This window comes from Papaver somniferum, chromosome 1, assembly GCF_003573695.1.
Source record: "Papaver somniferum cultivar HN1 chromosome 1, ASM357369v1, whole genome shotgun sequence".
NCBI classification, from domain to species: Eukaryota; Viridiplantae; Streptophyta; class Magnoliopsida; order Ranunculales; family Papaveraceae; genus Papaver; species Papaver somniferum.
In genome coordinates, this window is record NC_039358.1 from 54061491 (window position 1) to 54085703 (window position 24213).

General features: G+C 37.2%; 5 protein-coding genes across 5 annotated transcripts; 1 reads left to right on the top strand and 4 right to left on the bottom strand.

The window, feature by feature from the left end:
- Window positions 1-724: 724 nt before the first annotated feature.
- Window positions 725-1312, bottom strand: LOC113311624 (OPA3-like protein). Its single transcript, XM_026560461.1, has one exon. The coding sequence runs from the start codon at window positions 1310-1312 to the stop codon at window positions 725-727; it is 588 nt and encodes a 195-aa protein (XP_026416246.1).
- A 642-nt stretch (window positions 1313-1954) lies between these two features.
- LOC113287048 (phosphoribosylformylglycinamidine cyclo-ligase, chloroplastic-like) lies at window positions 1955-5765 on the bottom strand. The gene is made up of 8 exons (XM_026535712.1): window positions 5311-5765; window positions 3768-3862; window positions 3594-3695; window positions 3422-3481; window positions 2889-3061; window positions 2650-2752; window positions 2382-2540; window positions 1955-2268 (listed from the first exon to the last, which is right to left on the bottom strand). The coding sequence occupies exons 1-8, from the start codon at window positions 5633-5635 to the stop codon at window positions 2095-2097; spliced, it is 1191 nt and encodes a 396-aa protein (XP_026391497.1). The 5' UTR covers window positions 5636-5765; the 3' UTR covers window positions 1955-2094.
- Window positions 5766-5944: 179 nt separating this feature from the next.
- LOC113287069 lies at window positions 5945-7098 on the top strand. Its single transcript, XM_026535733.1, has 2 exons — window positions 5945-6599; window positions 6735-7098. The coding sequence occupies exons 1-2, from the start codon at window positions 6075-6077 to the stop codon at window positions 6915-6917; spliced, it is 708 nt and encodes a 235-aa protein (XP_026391518.1). The 5' UTR covers window positions 5945-6074; the 3' UTR covers window positions 6918-7098.
- A 121-nt stretch (window positions 7099-7219) lies between these two features.
- On the bottom strand, window positions 7220-10017 carry LOC113287059 (mitochondrial outer membrane protein porin 2-like). Its single transcript, XM_026535723.1, has 6 exons — window positions 9862-10017; window positions 9674-9741; window positions 8522-8632; window positions 8324-8410; window positions 8019-8227; window positions 7220-7896 (listed from the first exon to the last, which is right to left on the bottom strand). The coding sequence occupies exons 1-6, from the start codon at window positions 9902-9904 to the stop codon at window positions 7590-7592; spliced, it is 825 nt and encodes a 274-aa protein (XP_026391508.1). The 5' UTR covers window positions 9905-10017; the 3' UTR covers window positions 7220-7589.
- Window positions 10018-11105: 1088 nt separating this feature from the next.
- Window positions 11106-14041, bottom strand: LOC113311703. The gene is made up of 4 exons (XM_026560531.1): window positions 13040-14041; window positions 12654-12722; window positions 11651-12547; window positions 11106-11462 (listed from the first exon to the last, which is right to left on the bottom strand). The coding sequence occupies exons 1-4, from the start codon at window positions 14039-14041 to the stop codon at window positions 11106-11108; spliced, it is 2325 nt and encodes a 774-aa protein (XP_026416316.1).
- Between the last annotated feature and the right edge of the window lie 10172 nt (window positions 14042-24213).

The window sequence follows — 24213 nt, forward strand, 5'->3', positions numbered from 1 at the left end:
GTCGATAAGGGTTTTCTTCGTCACTTTAAGTACTAGTAGGCTTATTGCAATAAGGTCCAAGATGCATAGCTGATGCCGTGATATGTTCCGATAGACCAAAACATATATGGGCAACATATATGGGCAGATAGCCTGCGTAATTGCTGTATTGATGTGTGTATGTGTGTGCTTTCAAGCTTTCTTATGCAAGTACCTTGATATTTCGTGCATGTTTTTTCTGTAGAGGTGGGATGTTAAGAATTGCCAGTTTACATTTCACATTCCCATTAGTGATTCTTCTACTTTTACTGGGAATAAAAAATTCCTGACAAAAAACAGATTTGCAAATTACCTATATCCTTGGTCGGACAGTGGTGGTGGTGAATTAGGAAAATGAGAAACCGTAGATCAGGACGTTAATTTACTGTGGGCTTACAAAGAACTAAGAACGCAATGTAATATGAACTAAAAAGGAAGACATTCTGACTAAATTGTGAAAAAGACCTCAATCTATTATTTACCTTTATTGGGATAAAGTCTTGGTCACATCACATATGGTGCAGTGAATGTAATTTGATCGGATTACCCCAGATAAATTCCACTAGGCTACAAAATCAAAAACATTTCCCTGTGCAGAGAAAATCTAAACAGAAAAGAAATGGTTAAATCAATGCGATTAACAGTATTATCAAAGGGAATTATATATGCAATGAGCCACTGAATCCTTGACAAGTCTTGGTAATGATCAATGACTAGGTGAAGCACTTTGCTTGGTAGCTTTAGTAGAATGAGCAGGTGGAGCGGACTTGGGATCTCCAGACCGGCCATCAGCATTGGAATGAATTTCTGACCCTGATTTGGCATTCTCATTGCCATTAAGATTCCTCAAGTTATAAATACCAGGCGGGAGTCCTTGTGCCTTAGCTAGGAGCTTCAGTTCTGCAAGTTCTCCTCTAATCGACTCCAGTTCTCTTTCTAATTTTTCTTTTTCCTGTCTGCGCAACTCCTCCTTTCTGGCTTCAGATCTAGCACTTCTTTGCACCTCAAATATAATAGCAGCACCAGCAACCGAGAAGACAAACACTTCTCCGAGAAGTTCCGCAGCAGCTTGAACAGCTTTCTGTTCATTCAAAGGTCGAATCGCAACATCAGTCGCATGACCATAAATCCGTCTCTGCACGGTTGTGGTAAGTCTGTGATTTGTCTGGGCAATATTGATGATGTATTCACGAAATCTAGGGTGTTTACCGGCCGCTGCTTTGAGTCTATTAGCAACAGGTTTACACATGGTTCTCACGGCAAGAATACCTAACTTAACAACTGGGAGCTTCATCATATTTTGAAAACCTGCTGGATCAACAATAGTATCTTGAAACTAGGTACTGATTATTGAACCCTGATTATAACGTTTTAGAGTCAAGAGTTTCTTGAAGAAGAAGAAGAAGAAAAGGGGAGGAACAACTGGTGCGAAATTTTTGGTGGTTTGATCAGTGATACTGTCTAGGGTTTAGGGGATTGTTTCTTTGGTGGTGAAGCTAATAATACTGATCTTGATTTTAGTGGGACTCCTGTGTATTTTGTTTTTACTTAGGGAACCAAGCCCGGAATTTCTCTATCTGACCAACTCTATAAATAGGTAAAAATAGAGCCCTTGCACCTTGACCTCTCTGACACCAGATATTTTTGGAACCTTGCACATGCACTATGGCTGGCGTAGACCGTAGGACTCAACGTGACAAAAGTGAGTTCCAAGTTTTATATCGAAGTACTTTTTATTTTTAAAATAAGTTCAAAAGAAAACATGGAGAGAAGCATTATTTGTGATGCTCACAGTCATAGTGATTGCCTTGTTAGCAGAGCAAGCCACAGCCATGTTACAAAAACCGCTTTATTTGTAGCCTTTGAACGAATTTGTTGGGGGTCTCGGCAAAAATGGAAAAAGGAAACCGCCTTCAGCTTTTTTTACTGCCAGTACTGCTATCGAAATGGGTTGCTTCTTAAATTATGAGAAACCATAGCTTCTTCAAAACCAAACAGAAAGTTTACAGTGGATTACAAAGAACTAAGAACACAATGTAATACTATAAATTAACAATGTTACAGTTGAGTAATCAACTAGCAGTAACTCACGCCTTCGCCATTTACTACCTCACCAATGCGATACACCACATTGCCTTCCTGTCTTTCTTCTTCAAGTATCCTATCAGCAGCCTCGGAGCTAACAACAAGAACCATGCCAATACCCATGTTGAATGTTCGCATCATTTCAGCCTCTTCAACTCTTCCAGCCTTCACAAGCACATAAAGATTTATTTAGGATTATCACAAGTAGAAACAAGTTTGGAGGATAGGGGAGAATTTATTCTGCTTAAGATATTCCAATGGGTTTCTTTTTGGTTTACCTCTTGGATCCACTTGAACACAGCAGGGATATCCCAAGAATTGTTATAAATTGAAGCTCCAAGGCCCTTTGGGAAGACCCTAGGTATATTATCTGTGAACCCACCACCTGTGATATGGGCTATGCCTTTCACCCCACCTTTGCTGATAATGTTCAGAACCTATTTCAAAACTACAAATATAAGAATCTTCGAGTCTTCCATCATCAAACTAAAATGTGATTTTTATAAAAAAAGGAGATAGTTTCGAAGTCGGAGCAAAATGACCAACCTGCTTAACGTAGATGACAGTCGGCGCAATTAGAGCTTCACCCAATGTAGTTTGTTTTCCAGGAAGCTGGGATTCCAGTGTAAGGTCACTTCGAGCCAGGACCCTGAACATGGAGATACAAAACCTTCATATGACCTTTCTGAATTAAGCACCTTTTGCAAATTGCCAAGAAAGATAACATAGCAAAGAAACGGGAAAACCAAGGAATTTGTCATTATTTTCTGGAGTTAAGGGATAACCTTCTAACAAGAGAAAACCCATTAGAATGGACTCCACCAGATGGAAGGCCAATGAGAACATCTCCAACCCCAATGTTTTTCCCGTCAATGACGGAATCCTTTTTAACAATTCCAACCGCAAAACCACTGAGATCATATTCCCCGTCAGCATAGAAACCTGGCATTTCTGCTGTCTACAAGGCACAAATAAGAATCACGTAAGATGAAGATAGAAAGAAAGAACACCAAACAGTCAAGCATCCATCCTCCTGATGATCTGATATAGTGGTACAAATCATAGTTCTTTTCGACCATCCAAAAGGTTAATAAGTGGTTGTAGTACATTGCGTGACTCTGTTTATAGGTAGAAAATCTTGGGCTAAACCATTGTAAATACCAGTAAGGTCTTTATACTGCTCAAAAATTGCTAAACCATTTGCTTGAATTGTGAGATATGTAGTTTTGATCCTTATTTTTTTTAAGATTTCGTTTATTACAGGCGCAAAGAACTAACAGAAAAAAACAAACAAACAAACTATTTGACATTGGATTACCTCCCCTCCTAGAAGAGCGCAATCGGATAGTTTGCATCCATCAACGATGCCTTTTATAACCTGAATAAGCAAAGAAAGCTCGTCTCAGGACTGTTGCACAGAGACATAGGCAGTGACTACAAGAAGAAGCAAAATACACTTAAAAATTCATGAAGAGTAAGATTTCCTCCACCTTTTCAGCCAGGTCAACATCAAGACGGCTTGTAGCGAAGTAATCAAGGAAGAATAAAGGCTTTGCTCCAGATGTGATAATATCATTGACACTCATGGCAACCTGGAAAGAAAAAAATTGTAATGCCAGTCCTAATTTCAAGATACAAGGTGCAAGGTTCAGTTAGAAATATACAAGGTCTATCCCAATAGTGTCATGGATATTAGTTTCAAAAGCAAGCTTAAGTTTGGTTCCAACACCGTCAGTACCAGCAACAAGGTATGAATCCCCTGTTCAGTGAAAAAGAAGAAAGCATTGAATCAAATGTCTAAACCTGAAAGGAACAATTGTTGAACAACTGAATTCTCAAGAGTAAATACACAAACATATATACATATAGCAGTCGGGCAATAGATGGTAATTCTAAGGGATAAAATTCCTTTTGGTTTCTTTAGCTCGATAAATGGCTAGAACTCTTTTATTATTAACAAATTGTGCTGTAAAGTTGTGATTTCTAAAAATATCTCAAAGAAAATGCTAATAACAGAAATTTTACGTACCCAAATAAGCTAATCACATATAGATAGATTACATAGTGGTTTTGAAAATCGGAAGATGGCTATGAATTTCAGATTGTTAGCTATCCACAAACAAAAGACAAGAAGGGGTATATGCTAGACACATGAGATTAGATGAATCATGTGGACACAAAATAAATGGATGAGAAAAAACAATAAGATCAAGAATCGACGGTTATTACAAATATACAGGTCATAGATGTACAATGTCTACACAAGAAAACTTAATGTTGGGTAGTTATACTTGATGTTGAACATGTGATCCGTGTATCTACGTAAAATGAATCATATATAAACAGTTGAATCCCATCTCCACAAGAAAGTGTGGAAGATATCCTGCAATTCTATTCTTCAGTTGGTATCGATCTTTCAATCACGCAAATCTTCTTCCACTTCAAATGGCAGAAAATACCACATCTCTTTAACAATTCTACTGTGCCATCAACGTAACCTGCTAGCTTGTAACCTTTAAGAAGAGGTTTGAACTGTGGTATCTGCTGCCGTTTGAAGTGGAAGAAAATTTGCGTGGTTGAAAGATCGATGGCCTGATACCAACTGAAGAATAGAATTGCAGGAAAAACCCTTTCAAGTGGAGATGGATTATTTCACACTTTCTTGTGGAAATGGATTCAAGTGTTTCAGCTTACATGGATACAGAGATTACATGTTCAACATTAGGTATAACTAACCGCAACATAAGATGGAGAAGACATAAGAATAACAGAGAAATAATAGGACTCTTGGTACACGTATCATTAGACTAACATTATATCTCAACCCTCATTCAAGTTCTAGCTATTTCATGTCAATTACACAGCCCTCATGGTAAACAAACTAAACCTAATTCAAAAGAGGCAAACCCATTCAGGTGGCAAGTGTATCATATAACAACATAATCCCAAGACCCCAAAATCAAATGTTTCAATCACCATCTGATAGACATACAGTATGTATACTCAATTTTCCACACACTGAAAGCTAAATAATCACCAAAGGCATCTATTATAATAACTGAGAAACAATAAGAACACTACTTTCACAAACTCTATAAATCACAAAAAAAAAAAAAATGCTAATTTCCTCAAACAGCAAATTGAATAAAGGCCTTGCTTCAAGAAATCACTGCATTGCTTAATAGAGAAGTTAAATTAGACATTTACCCAGAGGAAACAGGCCACCGAACCCTCCAATTCCTGGTGCCATCTTTGCAATTCTTCGAACAAGCTCAGACCCAGCATCAATATCCACACCAGCCTCTTTATATGTCAAACTCTCCAAATCTTCATCGTCCTTTTTTGATTTTAAAACTACAGAAGAAGAAGCTATTTTCATTTGTTTTGATAAACTTTGAGATGTTTTAGAGAAAGAAGATGATAAACTAGGTTTATACAGATTCGATTTCGGCAGATTTTGATCAGAGGAGGATTTGGTTGAGAATGGGACACATCTCAGTAGCTCTGCGTTAGCTCTACAACCGATTTCCATGGCAACAGATTGTACCTTTATCGGTAACTCTCTGGGAGTGTTTTGAGTTAGTGAGAGTGTAGAGGGAAGGTGGAGAAAGAAAGTAGGGTTTAGGTTTTTATGGACATGGGAAAAAATAAAATCATTTTAGTTAGGGTAAAAGTGTCAACCTATTTGCTTTTCTGTAAAGTTTTGAGTGTTTCCGGAAAAAAAGTGATCGGCGTAGGCCGGAACCGGCCGCCAACATTTTATAGACGGAAATAGCCTCAACAACTTTACAAACTTTTTTAAGAAAAATTATAGTTACACTTCGACCACACCAATATTTGGGATCCTGATTCCCTGACTGACATTCTACCTCTACGTGTTCCATGAAGCACCACACATTCTAAATGCAGCGCTGCACAAGTTCACTGTTTGATCTGATTCGTGAAAGCGGTCTCATCGTCCGTAGAGTCTTATGGCAGCCAATTATGCAGTCCAAAGTTCCGGATTGTATATCTCGAATACAATATCTTCACTGAGAAAGGCACAGATTAGTCGTGCCTCTTCATTCAACAACCCGACTTGTGAAATCCCAGCTGAAAACGCCTGTAAAAGTAGCGAACTTGATGCAAGGAAGAATAAGAAGATTGTATCTGCGGCAACAATCCCAACAATGTCCGAAATCATGGATTCTTCGAGAGCTCAGAAACTCCAACTGAAGCTACAAACGTTGGGACCTTTTTTCAGAATCACTGTCAGTAGTTTGGAAACAGAGAAAAAGCTGGGGAGAGCTGAAGGTTTTATAAAGATTTGGTATGGAGCTGGTAAAATTCTTCATTTGGACAACATTAGATTGAGAAGGGAAACACTAGACATGGAGAAATCAATATTTGGGATAGGTTTGTCTGTCGGAGCTGTTGCAATCCGATATGGTTATGATTGCGATTGTAAGACAGCTGAGCTTCTTGCCATTAATGATTCTGATCTTTACCATTCGAAGGTTCCTCTTCTTCCTAGCTTCTCTCGTTCATGCTTTTTATCTTCTTATCTATGCAGTCGTTCTTGTAATTCAATTTGAGTGGTCAGGGATTGGGATAATGTCATAATGATGTTGTCAATATCTTCTGATTTACAGCTTGTTAGGTTCTATACAAGAATGGGGTTCAGGGCAGTGCACGAGGTGACAGGAGGTTCTATGCAAGACCTAGCACACTTGTTGGTATGGGGAGGCAACGGAACTCGAATGGATGCTAACGTCGAGGAACTTTTGTTAAAATGGGGCAGAAAGTTTAAGCCGAGGAGTTCATCTCAAAGATGACACCACACAACATGCTATCGCTTTCCAAAGCTTGTCATTCAAAAGTTTGAGACTTTGAAGTATAAATGAAATGTAACTTGACAGGATTTACTGTATAGAGCATAAATGATAAGCTCAACTTGGAACTTTCAAAGCCAAACTCAGAATCATTAATATCAGTGAATTGCAGGGCTTTAAAATATCCAAAGATGTTTGAGAAACAGAATTCACACAAATGAAATGTTTTCGGCATTTACAACTAACTTTTTTCCCCCAAGAGACCATAGAAATCAGCAATTCAGCAATTCAGCAACAAGCTTATCATGGAAAATGGGAACTTGAAATGTTCCATGTGCCGGATAATAAAGATATAAGTGACACGAAATGGTCATATAGCATTTTCTCAGGCAAGCCAGAGCTAAGAACCTCTAATACAAAAAAATGAATTGTTATAAAAGCCTTCTATGAAACGCTTTCGCTAAAAAATAATAAAAAGCAGTACAGTATCAGGCCTATAATGTGAGCAAAACAAATAAATCCACAGGCATCTGAAACCTAAAAAAGAATGAAAAAAGTTTCATCTGTGGCACATTTATTTCCAGCTTTTTTCGACACCACCAACAAAACACAAGGTCAACGAATTCCAGCAGCGTAAGATCAATTCCAGACAATGAATATTCAGAAGACGGTCACTCATGGCTTGAGAGCAAGGGACAATCCGAACCTGGGAGCCTTATCCAAGGCCTTGGTGTCAAACTCACCAGAAAGTGTCAAGAAGGACTTGAGTTTGAGCTCGTGTTGCATGAGAGCAGCAAGCTTCCCATGGTTGTTGAGCCTGTACTTCACAGATGTTAGGGGATCAACTGCATACGAACCTCCTACTGTGATTGTGTTTTCATTAGTGGAAAACTTCCTGCAGACCTCTGCCACACCTGAAGTCCTCTTCAAAACATCTAGATGGTGCACGTATGAGGCAGTTATAGTATCCCCCTTATCAGACCTAAAAATAAAAACCAAAGAAAGGGTCACACAAAGTGCTAAAGAGTAAAAAATTCACACAATCCAGTAAAACAAACGACTAAAACTGTATTTGTTGTGGTTGCTTGAAGTTGGAAGACTTACAAAATAATTGAAGCTTTGTAGTCTGGATTAGTCAGACTAATTCCAGCATTGTACTTTGTCAAAGCACCAGCACTTGTATCATAACCAGCCTCTGCACCAAAAGCGAAGGTAGGGGAACCCACGGTTGCTGTAACATCAACTACAGGGGACTGGTTCAGGCCAACAGCTGATGTGACGGTTGCATGATCATGGAAGTATTGCATCTCTATCTACAACAGAACAAAAAGACATGGCAGTTGTAGTATATATCAGATAATAACTACGACTAACAGATTTTGCACCTGTAAAAAAAAGTAACTTGGTACCTTGCCAGAGTTGTAGTTGGGCAGCTTAAATGAAGCAATTGCTTTTGTTGCAGGCATAATCTCCAAGAATGTCAGGGTTGTCAAAATCTGACAGATTGACAATAAAGATAGACATCATGATTAAAAACTATAACTCTTACAAGAAAAAAAATGGAAAATTTAAAACTGTAGTGCACATTACAAAGGTAAGTCACCCACATTTGATTCTGTGTCAACTTTGACATCGATGATTGTGTTCTTGTACTTGTATTGCGCTGCAACATCACCTGTCGAGAGCCCTCCCTTCTTAACTGCAGTTGACGAAAGGGCCTGAAAACAATGCACAAATCTTAAACCATTCAATCGACATTATCTGAGACACGAATACAAGACATCTAAAGATTCTAGAATGACAAATAACTAAACAAAGTGTAAGTTCAATGGGAGTCCTCGTCCCGAGATTATACATGACTACCACCACCATACAACGCCGCTAAGAAATCATCAAACATCTGCTTAATACTAAAGTAGCAAAGAAAAAAGAGAACGAAGAACGCCACGGCGGGTAATAAACCTAATGGCCAGAACAGGGAAGAAGTACAAGGATGGGATATACGTAAGCTTTCCATATCAGCTGGATATGTAGTTGAGGCCTTAGGTGGATACAGCTTGTTAATGAAAATCTCAGTCCAACTTACTCGTGAATTTATAATAGAATACAGAAATACATAGTGACATATGTGGATAAAGCTACATACGTTAATTCTAGTTTTTGTCTAGTTTTTGCTACTTATCTCAAGAAACCATACATTTTCCACGCCTGCGCTTCACAGTTGCAAGCTTCAACAACTAACAAACATTGTCATCCTAAGCCTATTCGCCATGGGGATGACCTAAACCTTTAATACGGGTAATCGTCCGTAAATTAAAGGTTCTTACATTAGGACCACTTCAAGAACAAGAGAACCCATACCATAACGAAAACATCAATGGAAATTCAAGCTCTACATCTGACAATTGGAATTAATATCAAAATCGTAATTATGTCTATATGAAGAAACATTTAGATCCATTATTCGCATGAGAAACGAAGACTAGGCGGAAGATGAAATAAAATACAAAACAGATATAAATCATTATCTCGAATCTCAATCAATCACTTGACCAATCTCCATCATAATTTCACAATCATCCTCACCAGTGCATAACCAAAATTGAATAGAATATTCAAGATATAATTTCATCTCCGAATTTCAGTCAAAAAAAAACAAAAATAATTCTCTATCCAGCACTAAAATAACAAACATAAATCAAACAAACAAAATCAAAAAAATCGCGAAAAAAGAATAATTAGGTTTAGCAATTTCATACCACTCCAGAATCGCTCAAAGTCGAAACAGTGAATTTCTGATCATAACTGTAATCCCTGGTGAGCAGATCTACAATTCCATCAAATCAACAAACACCATATCAAAACCAAACACACATCACGGATTACAAGGATCACTGATCGAAATTCTCAAACTCAGAGAAGGAGAAGAAGAAGGACTTGTTCAAACCTTTAGCTGTCTTTCCAATTTCAGAGAACAATCCAGGTCCCATGGTTTACAGCAGCAGCAGAGAAAAACACAGAGAAAAAGAGAGAGGAGAAAGTTTTTTTCTGAAAGACTGAAACAAAGGAGAGGAGTGGAAATGTCGAGGCCGGGTTTTATCACAGAGTTTCTTTTCTTTTACCGCAAGAATGTAGTGAAACTAGCAAGAGTGAATGATTTGATGATCCTGTGGTCATCGTATTACACGTGGTTTGATATTTCGGTGAGTGATTATGAGACGTTGGATTTTTCTTTTGAGAGAGTGATTAGGTCAAAGTCAGACAATTTGTAGGAGGTGTGGCTCGAGGCTGGCACGAAGAGTTGCCACGTGTTAGTAGTACCAACCATTTGTAGTCCCATCCCATGTCATCCGGTTATGACAGCTGTTACAGAGAATGACGAAGAATTCCGAAGTTTTTGAGATTTGTTTGGTAAATGCAAAAACTGTGGAAAAGCCAAAGATCATTCGGCGCAATGGAGTAGCGGGAATAGAAATCTAGAGCAGCTAATGAAGATATTGGGCAAGAAGAATTGCTAAATCCGGCACATACAGGGTCGGAGCCAATTTTTGGAAAATTGATGGGAAAATCACCAATGTGCATTTATATGAGGAGTGCAAAAATGATAAAATGACCGAGTTGAGCCAAAGTAGCCGAAGGAACCAGTTTGGCTGGGTTGGCAATTGCACACCTATCTTTTTGGATCCGCCCCTGCATATTAATGAAGGTTTTTTTTTTTTATAAGTCAAAAAATCGTATTAATCAAAAAAAATATTTACAAGATAGTTTATGAGAAAAGAGGTCACAGCAACCCAAAAAAACTCATAGAACTATTTAAATCGATAATAAGTTACATTAGGAAATTCAATAGAATGTAGAAAAATCGGGCGACCAACAAAGTGCAACCCCACTCCATCTTCTAACAAACATCCATGCTTAGCCATGTCATCGGCTGCAAAGTTTGCTTCACGAAAAGTGTGAGCAAACCTGATAGAGTCATACAAATTTCTAATATCCGTCCACCTTTGTTGGGTAAACCAAGGAACATTATCATTCTCCAAAGCATAAATCACGCTTGATGAATCCGAGCGAATCAAAATATGTTTATAACCCCATTGAGTAGCCCATTCCAGACCAACCAGAATTCCATAGAGTTCCGCCATAAAATTGAAGTTATGCCCAAGCCAATACACATAGATCCAACCCTCGGAATTAGCATTTCTCGCCACCACCCCAGCTCCCGCCACCCCTGGATTGCCTCTTGAGGCTCGTCAGTACAAAGAAGCAGCTCATTTGATTTGGAGGCGTCCAATAACAAACTTTAGGATCAGCATGTTTCACTTTTCTGAAGCTCACACGGAAAAAGTCCAGCACCTTCAGATCCGCCAAAGTATTATGCATGTAACCTCTCATTCGCGCTGAGTATTCATGAATTAAGTTGAAAACTCGCTTCTGGAAAATAAACCAGCAAGGCGTCTTCTTTTCATAAACTTTCTTGTTTCTTGCAAACCATAATTCAGATATCTCATCACCATATTTGCCACCAGCCACAATTCTTTCACAATGCCACTACACTGCCGAGCTTTATTGTAAGAAAGAATCAAGTTATAATCAGGTTGCATATCAAAAGTACCTGCCAGCCATTCCCATGCTCATTTCGCAAAGCTACAGCTCCACAGAACATGCTCCAAAAATTCCTCTGCCATTTGACAGACGCTGCACCTAGACGCCAAAGCTATCTTGAATCTGATACGCACCTTGTCCAACGTTGCACATGCTCCACGGACAAACTTCCAATTTTGAGCCGCCAATGAAGGGTGAACGACTTTCTTCCATAACAGCTTAGCCTCCTCTAGATTTGGGTATTTAGTCCTAACGAGTTCCCTGGCAGACTTGACAGAAAACAAGCCTTTGAAGTCTGGCATCCAAATATTCTTATCACTACCAGCACGACGCCTTGGAATCTCCTCCAGAACAACGCCAGCATTTGTAAGGTCCTGAAAATGATCCCCCTCCAACTGCCATTGTTCCTGCACAATAATATCACTAACCCTTGCGTTTCTATCAAGATCAGTGCGATTCAAAACTTCCGCCAAGGCTTCAGTTTCGTACCATACATCATAAAAAAGAGAAGTCGCCCTCCCATCTCCAACCAAAGATTTGGTATTGCGAATCACCTCTTGGTGCACCCAACGAATTCCAGGAAGAATCGAAGATTTAACTCCAACCAACTTCAGACGGCCATCTCTGCAAGTGAACTTCGACTCTAAGAATCTAGACCATTTCTTCTTCGAAGCCTTAATGCTCCACCACGTCTTCATGATCAGCGCCTTTTTCATAGTTCTTAAGATAGTTAACCCAAGACCACCTTCCCGCACCGGACTGCATATCTTGTCATAACCCACAAAAGCTCTAGACAAATTCGAATCTCCCGGCCAAAGGGAATTACGAATCACTCGTTCACATTGTTTGACAAATTTTACAGGCCACTTATACACAACCATGTTATGAATCGCGTAGCTAGAAAGGACAGTTTTAACAAGAACCACTCGATCTTGAAAGGAAAACATCTTACCTTTAAAAACCGACAACTGATCCTTAAGTTTGTCCACAACATTGCTGATATGACTATACTTCACCGCTCCAGGCATCACCTTAACACCCAAATAACGATCCGGGAAATAAGTGACTCTCACCAATTGATTGGCGTCTATCTAAAGACCTCCCACCAAATTAAATTTTTCTCTTCTCCCTACACACACGCTGACCATAAGCACGTTGATAATCCTTAAGCAGCTTCACCAAGTTTGTCAGACTCTTCATATTTCCCTTGCAAAAGATCATAATATCATCAGCAAAAAATAAATGAGTTGGATCAATACCATTGCGCTTCACCATATGAGTCATGCATTTATTTTGAAAGAGCTTTGTGATGTTTCTACTTAGAACATCCTCTATCAAAACAAATATAAGAGGCGAAAGAGGAACCCCTTGACGCAAACCCCTATTAATCTTGAAAAAACCCTCTGGGCTACCATTAAGAAGAATAGAAATTCTAGCAGATTTCAGAATATTGTGAATCCAAGTACACCAATCCTCTGAAAACCGTACATTCTGAACACCTCCATAACAAAATACCAACTAACCGTATCAAAATCCTGAGAAATATCAAGTTTGAGACCCAGATTACCATCCTTCCTTTTAATGTGAAGCTCATTCACCATCTCCGAAGCCAAACTAATGTTTTCATGAATATTCCTCCCCTTCATAAAAGTCATTTTTTTCTCCGAGACCAAATTATGCAAGACCTTAACAAGTCTAGCAGCCAGAATTTTAGTAAAAATTTTGAAGAAAATATCACTTAGACCAATAGGTCTATATTTCCTTAAACTATCCGCACCTCTCACCTTAGCCAGCAAAATAATGAGACTAGAGTTAGCCCCATTAGGAACAGATTTATTATTCCAGCAAAAAATAATATCCTTGGCTAGATATTGATGACTTAAATCCCAACAGTGTCTATAAAAACACCCCGAGAATCCATCCGGACCTGGAGCACTATCCGCACCTAAATCAAAAACCACCGCCTTAATTTCCTCCATTGAAGGAATAGAATCCAACATCTGACTCTCCTCCAAAGATATGGAGTCATGTTCATACTCAAACGAGTGTTCATCAATCGCTAAATAATCCCCAGTAAATTTATTCTCATAATAAGAAACCACATGATCTCTTAATTGGTCCGGCTCATTGATAAGTGACCCGTCATCTGCCACCAACTCCGAAATAGTATTGGCGCTTCTACGAGTATTGATAGTACTGTGGAAGTAAGAAGTATTACTAGAACCCTCCAAAATCCATTTGTTGCGAGACTTTTGCTTTAACATAATATGATGTTGCATACGCACCTCCTGGACAGCCACCAACACATCCTTCATCACATTCTGTTTTGAAGTATCAAAAGGGTCCTCATCCGAATTTCTACTAGCCACTTCAATCTTCAGTTGAGCCTGTTTAAGCTGTGCATTGACATTGCCAAACACCTGTTGATTCCACAACTTCATAGCTTCCTTCAATCTTTTCAGTTTGAAAGGAAATATAAAATCAGGGTTACCATACACCGGGGCATTCCATGAAGCCTCAACCATTCTCCAAAAATTAGGATGCGTAAACCACATTTTCTGAATTATGAAAGGAGCACACCTCGGCCTAGGAGAAACAAAAGGATAACCAATAAGGGTCGAATGATCAGAAACTTCCCTAGGAAGAGCTTTACACCGCCAATTCGAAAATTTAGTTAGCCAAGGATCATTAATAATAGCACGATCAAACTTGCTAATAATTCTTCGCACCCCCGATTGACCATTAGTCCAAGTGAACTTAGAACCAAAAGAGTCCGCTTCAAATAAACTATTCTCCTCCATACAATCACTGAATTCATTGATACTAAAAATAAGAGTTTATCTACCCCCTTTTTTCTCATGATTGCGAAGAACACAGTTAAAATCACATATAACCAGCCAAGGAGTTGTCAAATCCATCGCAGAGAGTTGACTCCAAAGTCTCCTTCTAAAAACTTGGAAATAATTAGAATGAACAAAAGAAATGAAGACCCCCTCGTTTCTCACCGTAATGGCCTGTCTAGTCATATATAACACTACCGGCTCTTTAATATCCTCACTCCAAAGAATCCAAAGATTACCTATAGAACTTGAAGAAGAATTATGAACTGCCTTTTTTTACAAAACCGGCTAAATTAAGCCTTAACATAACACTGTCTGAGTAAGGAATTTTCGACTCAACTACACAAAGAATAACCAACTTAAAAATTCTAACTAACTCACGCAACTTCAAACCAGGCTCCACCTTTCGCCACCCTATTGTCATTCCAATAGAGCACTCGCATTAGGAAACAATTTTCTTTGGTTTATTAGTTACCTTTGGATTCTTAATGTGAACCCTTCTTTCATTAATTGGATAAAATCCCTTACGAACACGGTCCCAAATCATTAACTTCAGTGTCAGAATCAGACTTGGAGTCTGTATCTTTACTTTGTTGTGAATCACTTTGAGAAGCACTTTGTTGCGAGCTAGACATACGAACACGTCCAGGCTTCCTGGTCTGTTTTGGTACAACTTTCTCCACCGGTATCTCGGACCATTTAGCACCCTTGACACCTGAAGCTGCTTTCTCTGGCGTTAGTTCTTCATCTGAACTCACTTCTTCCTGATTGGATTGTTGTACATAATTTTCAAGTCCCAACTCAGCAGTCAAGACATCAAATTTATTCGGCGAAATTACAACGGTATTTTCAGTTAAGGCATTGTAGATAGGCGTATCCACAATATTATCAACCATCGTGTCTTGAACTTGGAGTTATTTTTCACCCATAGTTTCAACGGGAGTAGAAGAAGAATTAGCATGGTTCTTATCAGTACTATAGTGATTAGTTCTTGCCAATTCACCACTCGTTCCCGACTTAGTTGCAGTTGTAGTTTAACCCACTAACAACCTGTTAGCTAATGCTCTTTTCGCAGCTAACGCCTGTTAGTGAAGGGAATTGTTTCAAAGAGAGGTGCAACAAATATTGGAATTTTGGATTTATTGTATGGGTTTCTTTTTTTTCTATAGGTTCAAAATTGAAGGATTACATCAAGTTTCTCTCTAACGAGAGTCTTTAACCAATTAGGAAAATCAGAAAACCACGATTTTGATATTTTCCTTGCCCTTTCTTTTTGAAAGGCAGTTTGCAATTTCATTTGATTCCCTAGGAATAAATGTGCATTTTCAGACTTGAAAATGTTTTAACATCTCTTTACAATCAGAGACTATCAGGGTGTTATTCCTCAAGGGAGTTGGGGGAGTTGGGTGTAGTTATGTTTTTTCCCGTTAATCGTGGGGGAGTCTGAAGGAGTCTCTCAAAATCTCCGTTAGTCGTGGGGAAGTTTGAAAGAAACTCTTAAATTCCCTGTTAGTGGTAAAAATTAGAATGTTAGGGAGTTGGTTTTTTTTTTTTGAGTTCTGGGGAGTTCTAGAGAGATTACAATGTATTTTTATCTCATTCCAAATCTCTCAAAAGAGTAGAGATTTTGGGAGAATCTCTCAAACTCCCTACAGTCAAAACATCAAACTCTCTCAAACTCCCTGTACTCTCTTACACTCCCTCAAAATCCCCATGATACAAAATACATTAAACTCCCCTCAACTCACTCGTGGACTAAACCTTATTATTATTTTTCCATCTAATAGACCCGACACTACCATTTATTGCATTAACCACGTTCTGACAGTCTACTTCCAAATGCAAGCATTCCACGCCAGCAGCTCTAGCTAACTTTATTGCCTCCAATGCTGCAAATGCTTTTGTTTGCTCCTCATTTTGAGCTACTCCTGATGTTGATACTGCACATCTACATTCACCTGCACAATTAATCATAGTTAGTCATATTCCCGTATCCTTGTTTTTCTTGATAAAAGATGCATCAAAATTCACTTTCACAAAGCCGTTTTCTGGAAGTAATCAAGGTGTGATAGTTCTAGCATGTCTATTGGACAGATTACTTACTCTCCTCCTTGCAGAATTGCATTTCCATTCATTTACCTCTTTGTTAACTTACTTAACAAAGAGATCAACCTGCACCATAGCATTATCAAAGACCACTACACATCTAATTTTTCCAGACATGCCATAAAGCAAAACCCATCAACATTATGAAGTTGTTTTTCTCTACATTAGTATTTGTTCTATCAAACCAACTAGAACAAATATATGATTAATAGCACATAGAAGATTTTTTGTAACCTGACAATTAACTAGCAAATAATATGTTGTTTCAGATTCAACTGACAAAAAGGATACTTACTCTCTTTATCTACAACAACATGCCTAGCAAATTTTTTTCTAACAGGTAAACAATCATTGACACATTTCCACAAGAAATGTTTAATTTTTTGTGGTATGTCAAGTTTTCATAAGGCTTTCTATGGGAAATCAGGAGTTTCATTTCCATAAATATCATTTATTATGACTTTGTAAGCAAATTTAACACTAAATATCCCATTATGGGTTGGTTTCGATCTCAATACATCAAAACCTATTGAACTTATCTCACATATATCTTGAACTGTATCCTTGTTAAACAAAATATTAAGCAACTCCACATTCCATTTACATTCATTAGGCACAATAAGTTAACTGGAAAATTTCAAATTTAAAGAAGCATTAAAAGAGTCAAGTAAGCCAGATCTTTTTGGTACCCACTTATCCTTCCAAATTTCAATAGATTTACCATCATCCACTTCCCAACAGTAATGTCTTTTGATAATTTCTGGACCTCTGCAGATCCCTTTCAAATCCAAGAAACAGAAGTCTCATTGACAACATGAAGAGGTTTGTTATTTGGAAATATTTTTCCTTATATATCCTAGTCCATGGTGCATGTTGTTCAGTCACTAATCTCCACGCTAACTTATCTAACAAAGTTGAGTTTTAAGTGCTCTGTGTTTTTTTTTCGATATTTAGACCTCCTAAGATTATTGGCTTACTGTACGGGTCTAACTTTTCTATAAAATGACAATTCGAGTGGTATAGTTAACTTCATGAATATATCACATTCGTTTATATATATATATATATATATTGTTTGCAATTTCTAAAACTTGAAACGAGAAAGTTTAAAATATTTTTAGTGACTCTTTTGGGAAAGCTATAAAGTTTTCTAAATTAGGTGTATACTTTCGTAAATCAAGTCGAAGCCTTAGACGAGGATTATAGTTTCTTATAAAAAAAACTTTATAACTGGAAAATTATTAGGTCGACGAAATAAGGCAACATGAATGATGGGGTAGTGGTAATGATGTAACACCATGATATGAAAGATAATGATAATCGGAACTATAATTGATAGGTACCATGACAACTGCATAATTGTTACTGTTAGAGTATTGCTCGGTTGAATTCACAAGTGTTGATATCTCAAGCTTGTTTTCAGAATTATATCTTGATTTCTAGTTTACAATCAGTTAAGTCTCGGACTAGAATAGAAATGTAGTTGATAAACATAGGATTACGACCGTCATTATTGTATTCTACTGTTTGAAGGCGAAGATCAGTCGAAGCTTTTGGAGAACTTCATCAACAAAAGGTAAGTGAAGACTGAACCACCTATATATCATGTTATATTCACTTTCTATCATTTGAGACGATGTCGCGTAACTAATTAGACTATTATGCATAGACAAGAATTTCGAGTCGGGAACTAATTATCTAGTTAACGAATTTCTCAAAATATAATGACTAAGCTTAATGAACATTTGTTCATACTTGATGAATTTTGGTTAAGGACAATTTATTGTTCAGAATCAAAATCATGATTCAAGTTTATCATTTGGAAATAACCTGGAACAGTGATATGTATCATTGATATTGTTATAGCTTTGCTCGGTCGAACTCGCAAGCGTTGTTATCTCAAGCTTGTTTGTAAAATTTAGTTGCCAAAACTATACGTCTTGATTTAAAGTCTACTTATAGCTAAGTCTCATACTAGGATAGTTAAGTGTAGTTGAGCTCCAGACTCCACGACGATCATCATACAAAGACGACGGACTACTCATGGAACCTGTGGAACTTCATCCGACTAAAAGGTATGTGGATACTTGAACTTATCTATCACTCAAAAGTTTATCTACTCTATCTCCTACTCTTGAGACAAAGTCGTATAAGTATGATAGTTTTCATTTATGCAAATTTGCTATTTCGAGCCGAGTTTAACTCGCCTATCTATTTTTCGAAATATGTGTTGGTAATCTTTCGCTTTAACCATTTTCATCTTTATCCGTGACGAAAGTCATGATGACATTTCAATCTTGAAAATAGCTTAGACAAAAAATAGTTTGTGAATAACAACTATATAACATCCTCTAAGAATGTTTCAATGATTGGGATGGAGAGTTGAGATTACATAACCATCTTTGGATATAAGCATATATAGTGTGTTCGCACATTAGTGTATAAATCCATAAACCGGGAACCAAGTGTGTGCATATGTGTGCATACAGAATTGGTGAAGGAGACAGGTTAGGTATGCATACCCGTACGCATACTTGCAGAAGTTCACGTCCGTGAAAATCTGTTGAGTTTGTAGTTTGCAAACTTTGTTAACCAGTCACCTAAAGTATGTGTACCCGTACGCATACTGGGGGAAGTTTTTCACCCGAAAAATTCTACTGAGTTTGGAAACTAAAACCAACTCATTCGGTTACTTAAGTACGCATACCCGTACGCATACTCGTGCGCATTCTTAAGTTGGTTATTTTATAAAATTTGTAGTTCATGAACTTAAGAAAATAAATTCTAAGGAATGCAATCTTTGCAAACCGTGGCTATATTGTTCATGAATTGATTCAAACGAATCAAACTGATTTTGTTTCAATTGTGTTTATGAATAAAGACACAAGCAATTGAACAACTCTTCAACTAGTTCTTTTGAAGTCACTGGAACTAGTTATGAGAAAGATGAATACGGTTGATATGAAAGTGCTCATATGGATAACCATTGGTTAACGATTGTTGAACCAACTCAGTGTACACGTTTAGGTACAGTTACTCAAACCTAAATGAAATACATTTCATTTGTGTGTAACAAGCTAAGTTTTGATCTAACGGTGAAAGATATTAGCTTGAATCTAATCAGGTTTTCATCTAACGGTGAATATTGAATGCTTTGTTACTAAGCTAACATTAATTGCAAATCCTATTTTGAAATTATATAAAGGAGAACTCTAGCAACTGGAAAAACTAATCCCCAGACGTCATGTGTGATACTAGTTATATAGTTAGAGTCGATTCTCCTTTAACCTTAGGTTTCTTCTCGAGACCACGTAGGTTAACGACTTGAAGACTCATTGGGATTGTGAAGCCAGACCGATACTACTTCTCTTGTAGTTGTGTGATCTGATCTTGTTGTATCTATCGTACCAGCATAATTGTATATTATTGGCTTGAGATTTATATATCCGATAAGCAAGATAAAAAAGTAGTCACAAACATCTTCATCTCATCGTTTGTGATTCCACAATATCTTGTTTCGCTACCATACGATTAAGATTATTGTGAGGTGATTGATAATTATAGGCTGTTCTTCGGGAATATAAGTCCGGGTTATCGATTGGTTCCTGTTCACCTTGATTTCTACCAAAAGACGGAACAAACTCATAGATTTATCTTTGGGAGACAGATTTATCTATTATCGTAGATTTTTCTGTGTGGTACAGATTTGTTTATTAAAGTCTTCGACTTTGGGTCGTAGAAACTCTTAGTTGTGGGTGAGATCAGCTAAGGGAATCAACTGCGTAGCATCCTGATGGGATCAGAGACATAAGGAGCGCAATTGTACCTTGAGTTAATGTGAGATTGATTAGGGTTCAACTACAATCCAAACCGAAGTTAGTTTGCAGTACGCTAGTGTCTGTAGCGGCTTAATACAGTGGGGTGTTCAAACTGGACTAGGTCTCGGGGTTTTTCTACATTTGAGGTTTCCTCGTTAACAAAATTCTAGTGTCTTTGCTATTTATTTTCCGCATTATATTTTGTTATAAAATTGAAATATTACAGGTTGTGCGTCAGATCAATCAATTAAAATATCCAACCTTTGGTTGTTGATATACATTGATTGACACTTGGATATTGGTCTTTGGTACCATCCAAGTTATCTCTTGTATTTAATCAAGACTCGCAGATTTTTATTTGCTTGAGTAAGTATTAAATCGAGAGATCGAAATATTGTACTCTTTGATATACTTTATTCTAAATTGAGTCTGACTGTCTAGTTGATTCTCTAGAAAGTGTATTGGAGTAAGTCCTCTCAGATTGCCAAACGAATTTTTAGGTGTGGTTGTTAGACCCCCGCATTTTCAGATGTTATTCAGGAATGTTTCAAATCGACTTAGAAAAATATAGAACTACTACATATTCGGATACAAGGGAGTGGTATCAGTTTTACTAGGAAAATGGTTATATATCTGAACCTGTATTACATGTACTTGTACACGTAGCAGAGTAGCTATATATCGACTTACAGATTAATGGTACACATACTCTTATGTATATCATATGAAAATCCATGTAACTCGTGAACCTGATCGGTATGCATACTCGTATGCAAACCATTATTGAACTGTGGTTACGGAACAAGGTTTGTTTCCAAACCAGTATGCAAACTTCACTAGTTATGTGTACCTTAACTCGGTCGCGTTTCCAAATCGATTCCGGAACCGGCGATAGTATTAAGGTTTCCAAACTGGTACACAAACTTAAAAAGTTATGTGAACTCCGGAACTCGGTTTGGTTAAATGTTTACAAACCGGTACGCGTACTATGACTGAACCAACTCACGAATTGCTATGTATTTATACCTTGTACATCTCATTAGAGTGATGATAGGATTTCGGGATTGCCTATATATAATAACCGCAATCGCACGGTGTCTAACTAGTAGACAGAGGAAAGTACGGGTCGAACCCACAGGGAACGGTGGAAATACCAATAATCAATATTCTCAATCAAAAAGGTTATCCATTGCTTGGTACAACAATGTAGAAATGAAATTAATTGAGTCAAAATTTAATGTGTGCCATTTCGAATCAACTTTAGGGGATAAGAAGACATTGATTACTTGTGTTTACGGAGCAATATATGTTGATGATATGATAAAATAATGACATATATGGAAGAATTTTCTTTACAGGTAAATAACCCATGGATGTTAATTGGGCATCTAAACATTATTTTTGATTCAAAAGAAAAACAAGGGGAAATAAAACGTACTTGAGCAGCAAATCATTTATAGTTCAGATAATTGATTTTATGGGTCTGCAAGATGCGGGATATGACGGAGCACCTTTCACTTGGTTGAAAAACAGAAAGGGATAAGAAAATATTTATGAAAGAATTGACATAGCTTTAATATTTAATCAATGGATTCACAACTTTCCGGACACAAAGTTAACTCACTTACCCAGAGTGGGCTCAGATCATACTCCAATTTTTTTTAGATTCAAACCCATAAAAGAGGAAATTACAAAAACCATTCAGGTGTATCAAATCTTGGTTATCTCACCCAATAGTAACATCGATAGTAACCGTTTCTTGGAGACTTCACTCGGATAACCCTTCCAATAATGATTTTCACTTGAATCTTAAACTTCTTTCTTTGGATTTATCTCATTGGAATACCGATTTTTTCATAAATATTCACAAAAATATAAAAACTATAAACAATAAAGTAGAGAGTATCCACAGGCCGGGTAATTATCTACAAACATATAAAAAATGAAAAATCTACAAGCTGAACTAGGATAATGGTCAAAATAAGAAACTATTACTATCACCAGATCTCTAAGGATAAATTCTTTAGTAAATATGATCAAAACACTGAATACTTTCATGCGTTAGCAACAAATAGAAATAAGATTAATTCAATCAATTCTCTTAGAGAGCCATCGGGTTTGTGGCTATCAGACAAAGACCAAATCTATTATTTTCTTGTTAATCACTTTACACAGATCAATACTTCTCAAATCAACAATTATGATATTGATCTCTCAAACATAATTTTTCCTTGCATCTCTGAAGAAGAAAATTTCTCCCTTTGTGAAAGGAAGATATTTAGGATACTATTACAAATATGAATCAATGGGGGGCTCCTGGTCCGGACGGTTTCCATCCCGGTTTTTTTAAAGATAATTGTTAAGTTTCGGGCAAAGATATTATTTCTACAATTCAAGACTTATTTATATCAGGGATTTTAAACCCGAACTTCACTCATTCCTAGATTACCCTAATCCCGAAAATAACCACTCCACAAACTCCGACAAATTTTAGGCCCATAAGCTTTAAGCAATACGATTTACAAGATAATTTCAAATATTTTAGCTAACAGGCTAAACCTGACCTAAACAAGATAATATCCCCAAACCAATCAGCTTTTCCTCCGGGTAAATAAATTACTGATAACATTATCATAGCACACGAAATTCTTCACTCAATGAGAATTTTCATAGATAAGAAGGGATATTTAGTTCTTAAACTAGATCTTTTTAAAGCTTCCGATAGAGATAGAGTGGAGTGGGGTTTCATAAATAAAGCTTTTTTATCGCTTGGATTCAACTTCACATGAGTTAATCTGATTATGCAATGCATTTCAACCACCCCATTTTCCGTTCTGCTTAATAGTTTCCCGGGACCAACATTCAAAAATTCTAGAGGTTTAAGACTAGGAGCTCTCCCCTTATGTTTTCCTAATCTGCATGGAAATTCTATCCAGACTTCTGGAAAATGCAATTATGGAAAAAATCTCTTTGGTCTTAAAACCAATAAAGATGCACCGAATATCGCTCACATGTTGTTCGTATATGATTGTTTTTTATTCACAAAAGAGGATTTAGGAGAAGCAAAAAAAATGTATTAGACATTTTATCAACTTTCAGAGACATAGCGGGTCAAATCTTCAAAAATTGGGAGTTTATTTTAACCGCCGCATTCATCCGAGACATGGAAAGATAATTGCAAAAATACTTAAAATTTAATTGATGACGAAAAATGAAAGGTACTTGGGGACTCCTCTTTTTTTTTTATAAGAATAGGAAGGAGAATTTTGAGCCGCTGCTACAAAGGTATTATTCTACCTTTCAAGGTTGGAAATCTAAGCTTACCTCTCAAGCAGGGCGGAAAGTAATACTTAAATCTATTCTTCAAGCTTATCCTACTTATCAAATGCAAGTTCTAGGCCTACCAAAAGAGACTTGATCAATTGAATAGGATTCAAAGAAATTTTTGGTGGAACAAAGATGGGGTTAAAAGACAAGGAGGTTTTGATAAAAGCTTGGACCGGTATTTGCAAACCCATATCTCAAGGGGGGCTAGGAATTAAACACTCACACCAGTTCAATCTAGAACTTCTTACCAAATTGGCCAGTAGACTAACCTCTGAACCAGATTAATTATGGGTTAAATTTTTAAAAGACAAATACTTTTCAAACTCTAGCATTCTAGAATTCCCTAGAACATCTAACCTTTCTTGATTTGGACTAGCATCCAAAAAGGCTTGAACCTTATTAAAGGTAATTTCGTTTGAAAAATTAAAAATGGGGAATCGGCTAAAATTAGGGAAGATAGATGGGTTTCTAATGAATATATGATTCAAAAATCATCGGACATAGTGGACCAAATTCCAAAACTGGTAAAAGAGTTAATTACTCCAGAAGATACTTTGGATCTTGAAAAATTACTTGATTATTTCACTCCGCACATTAAGGAAAAAA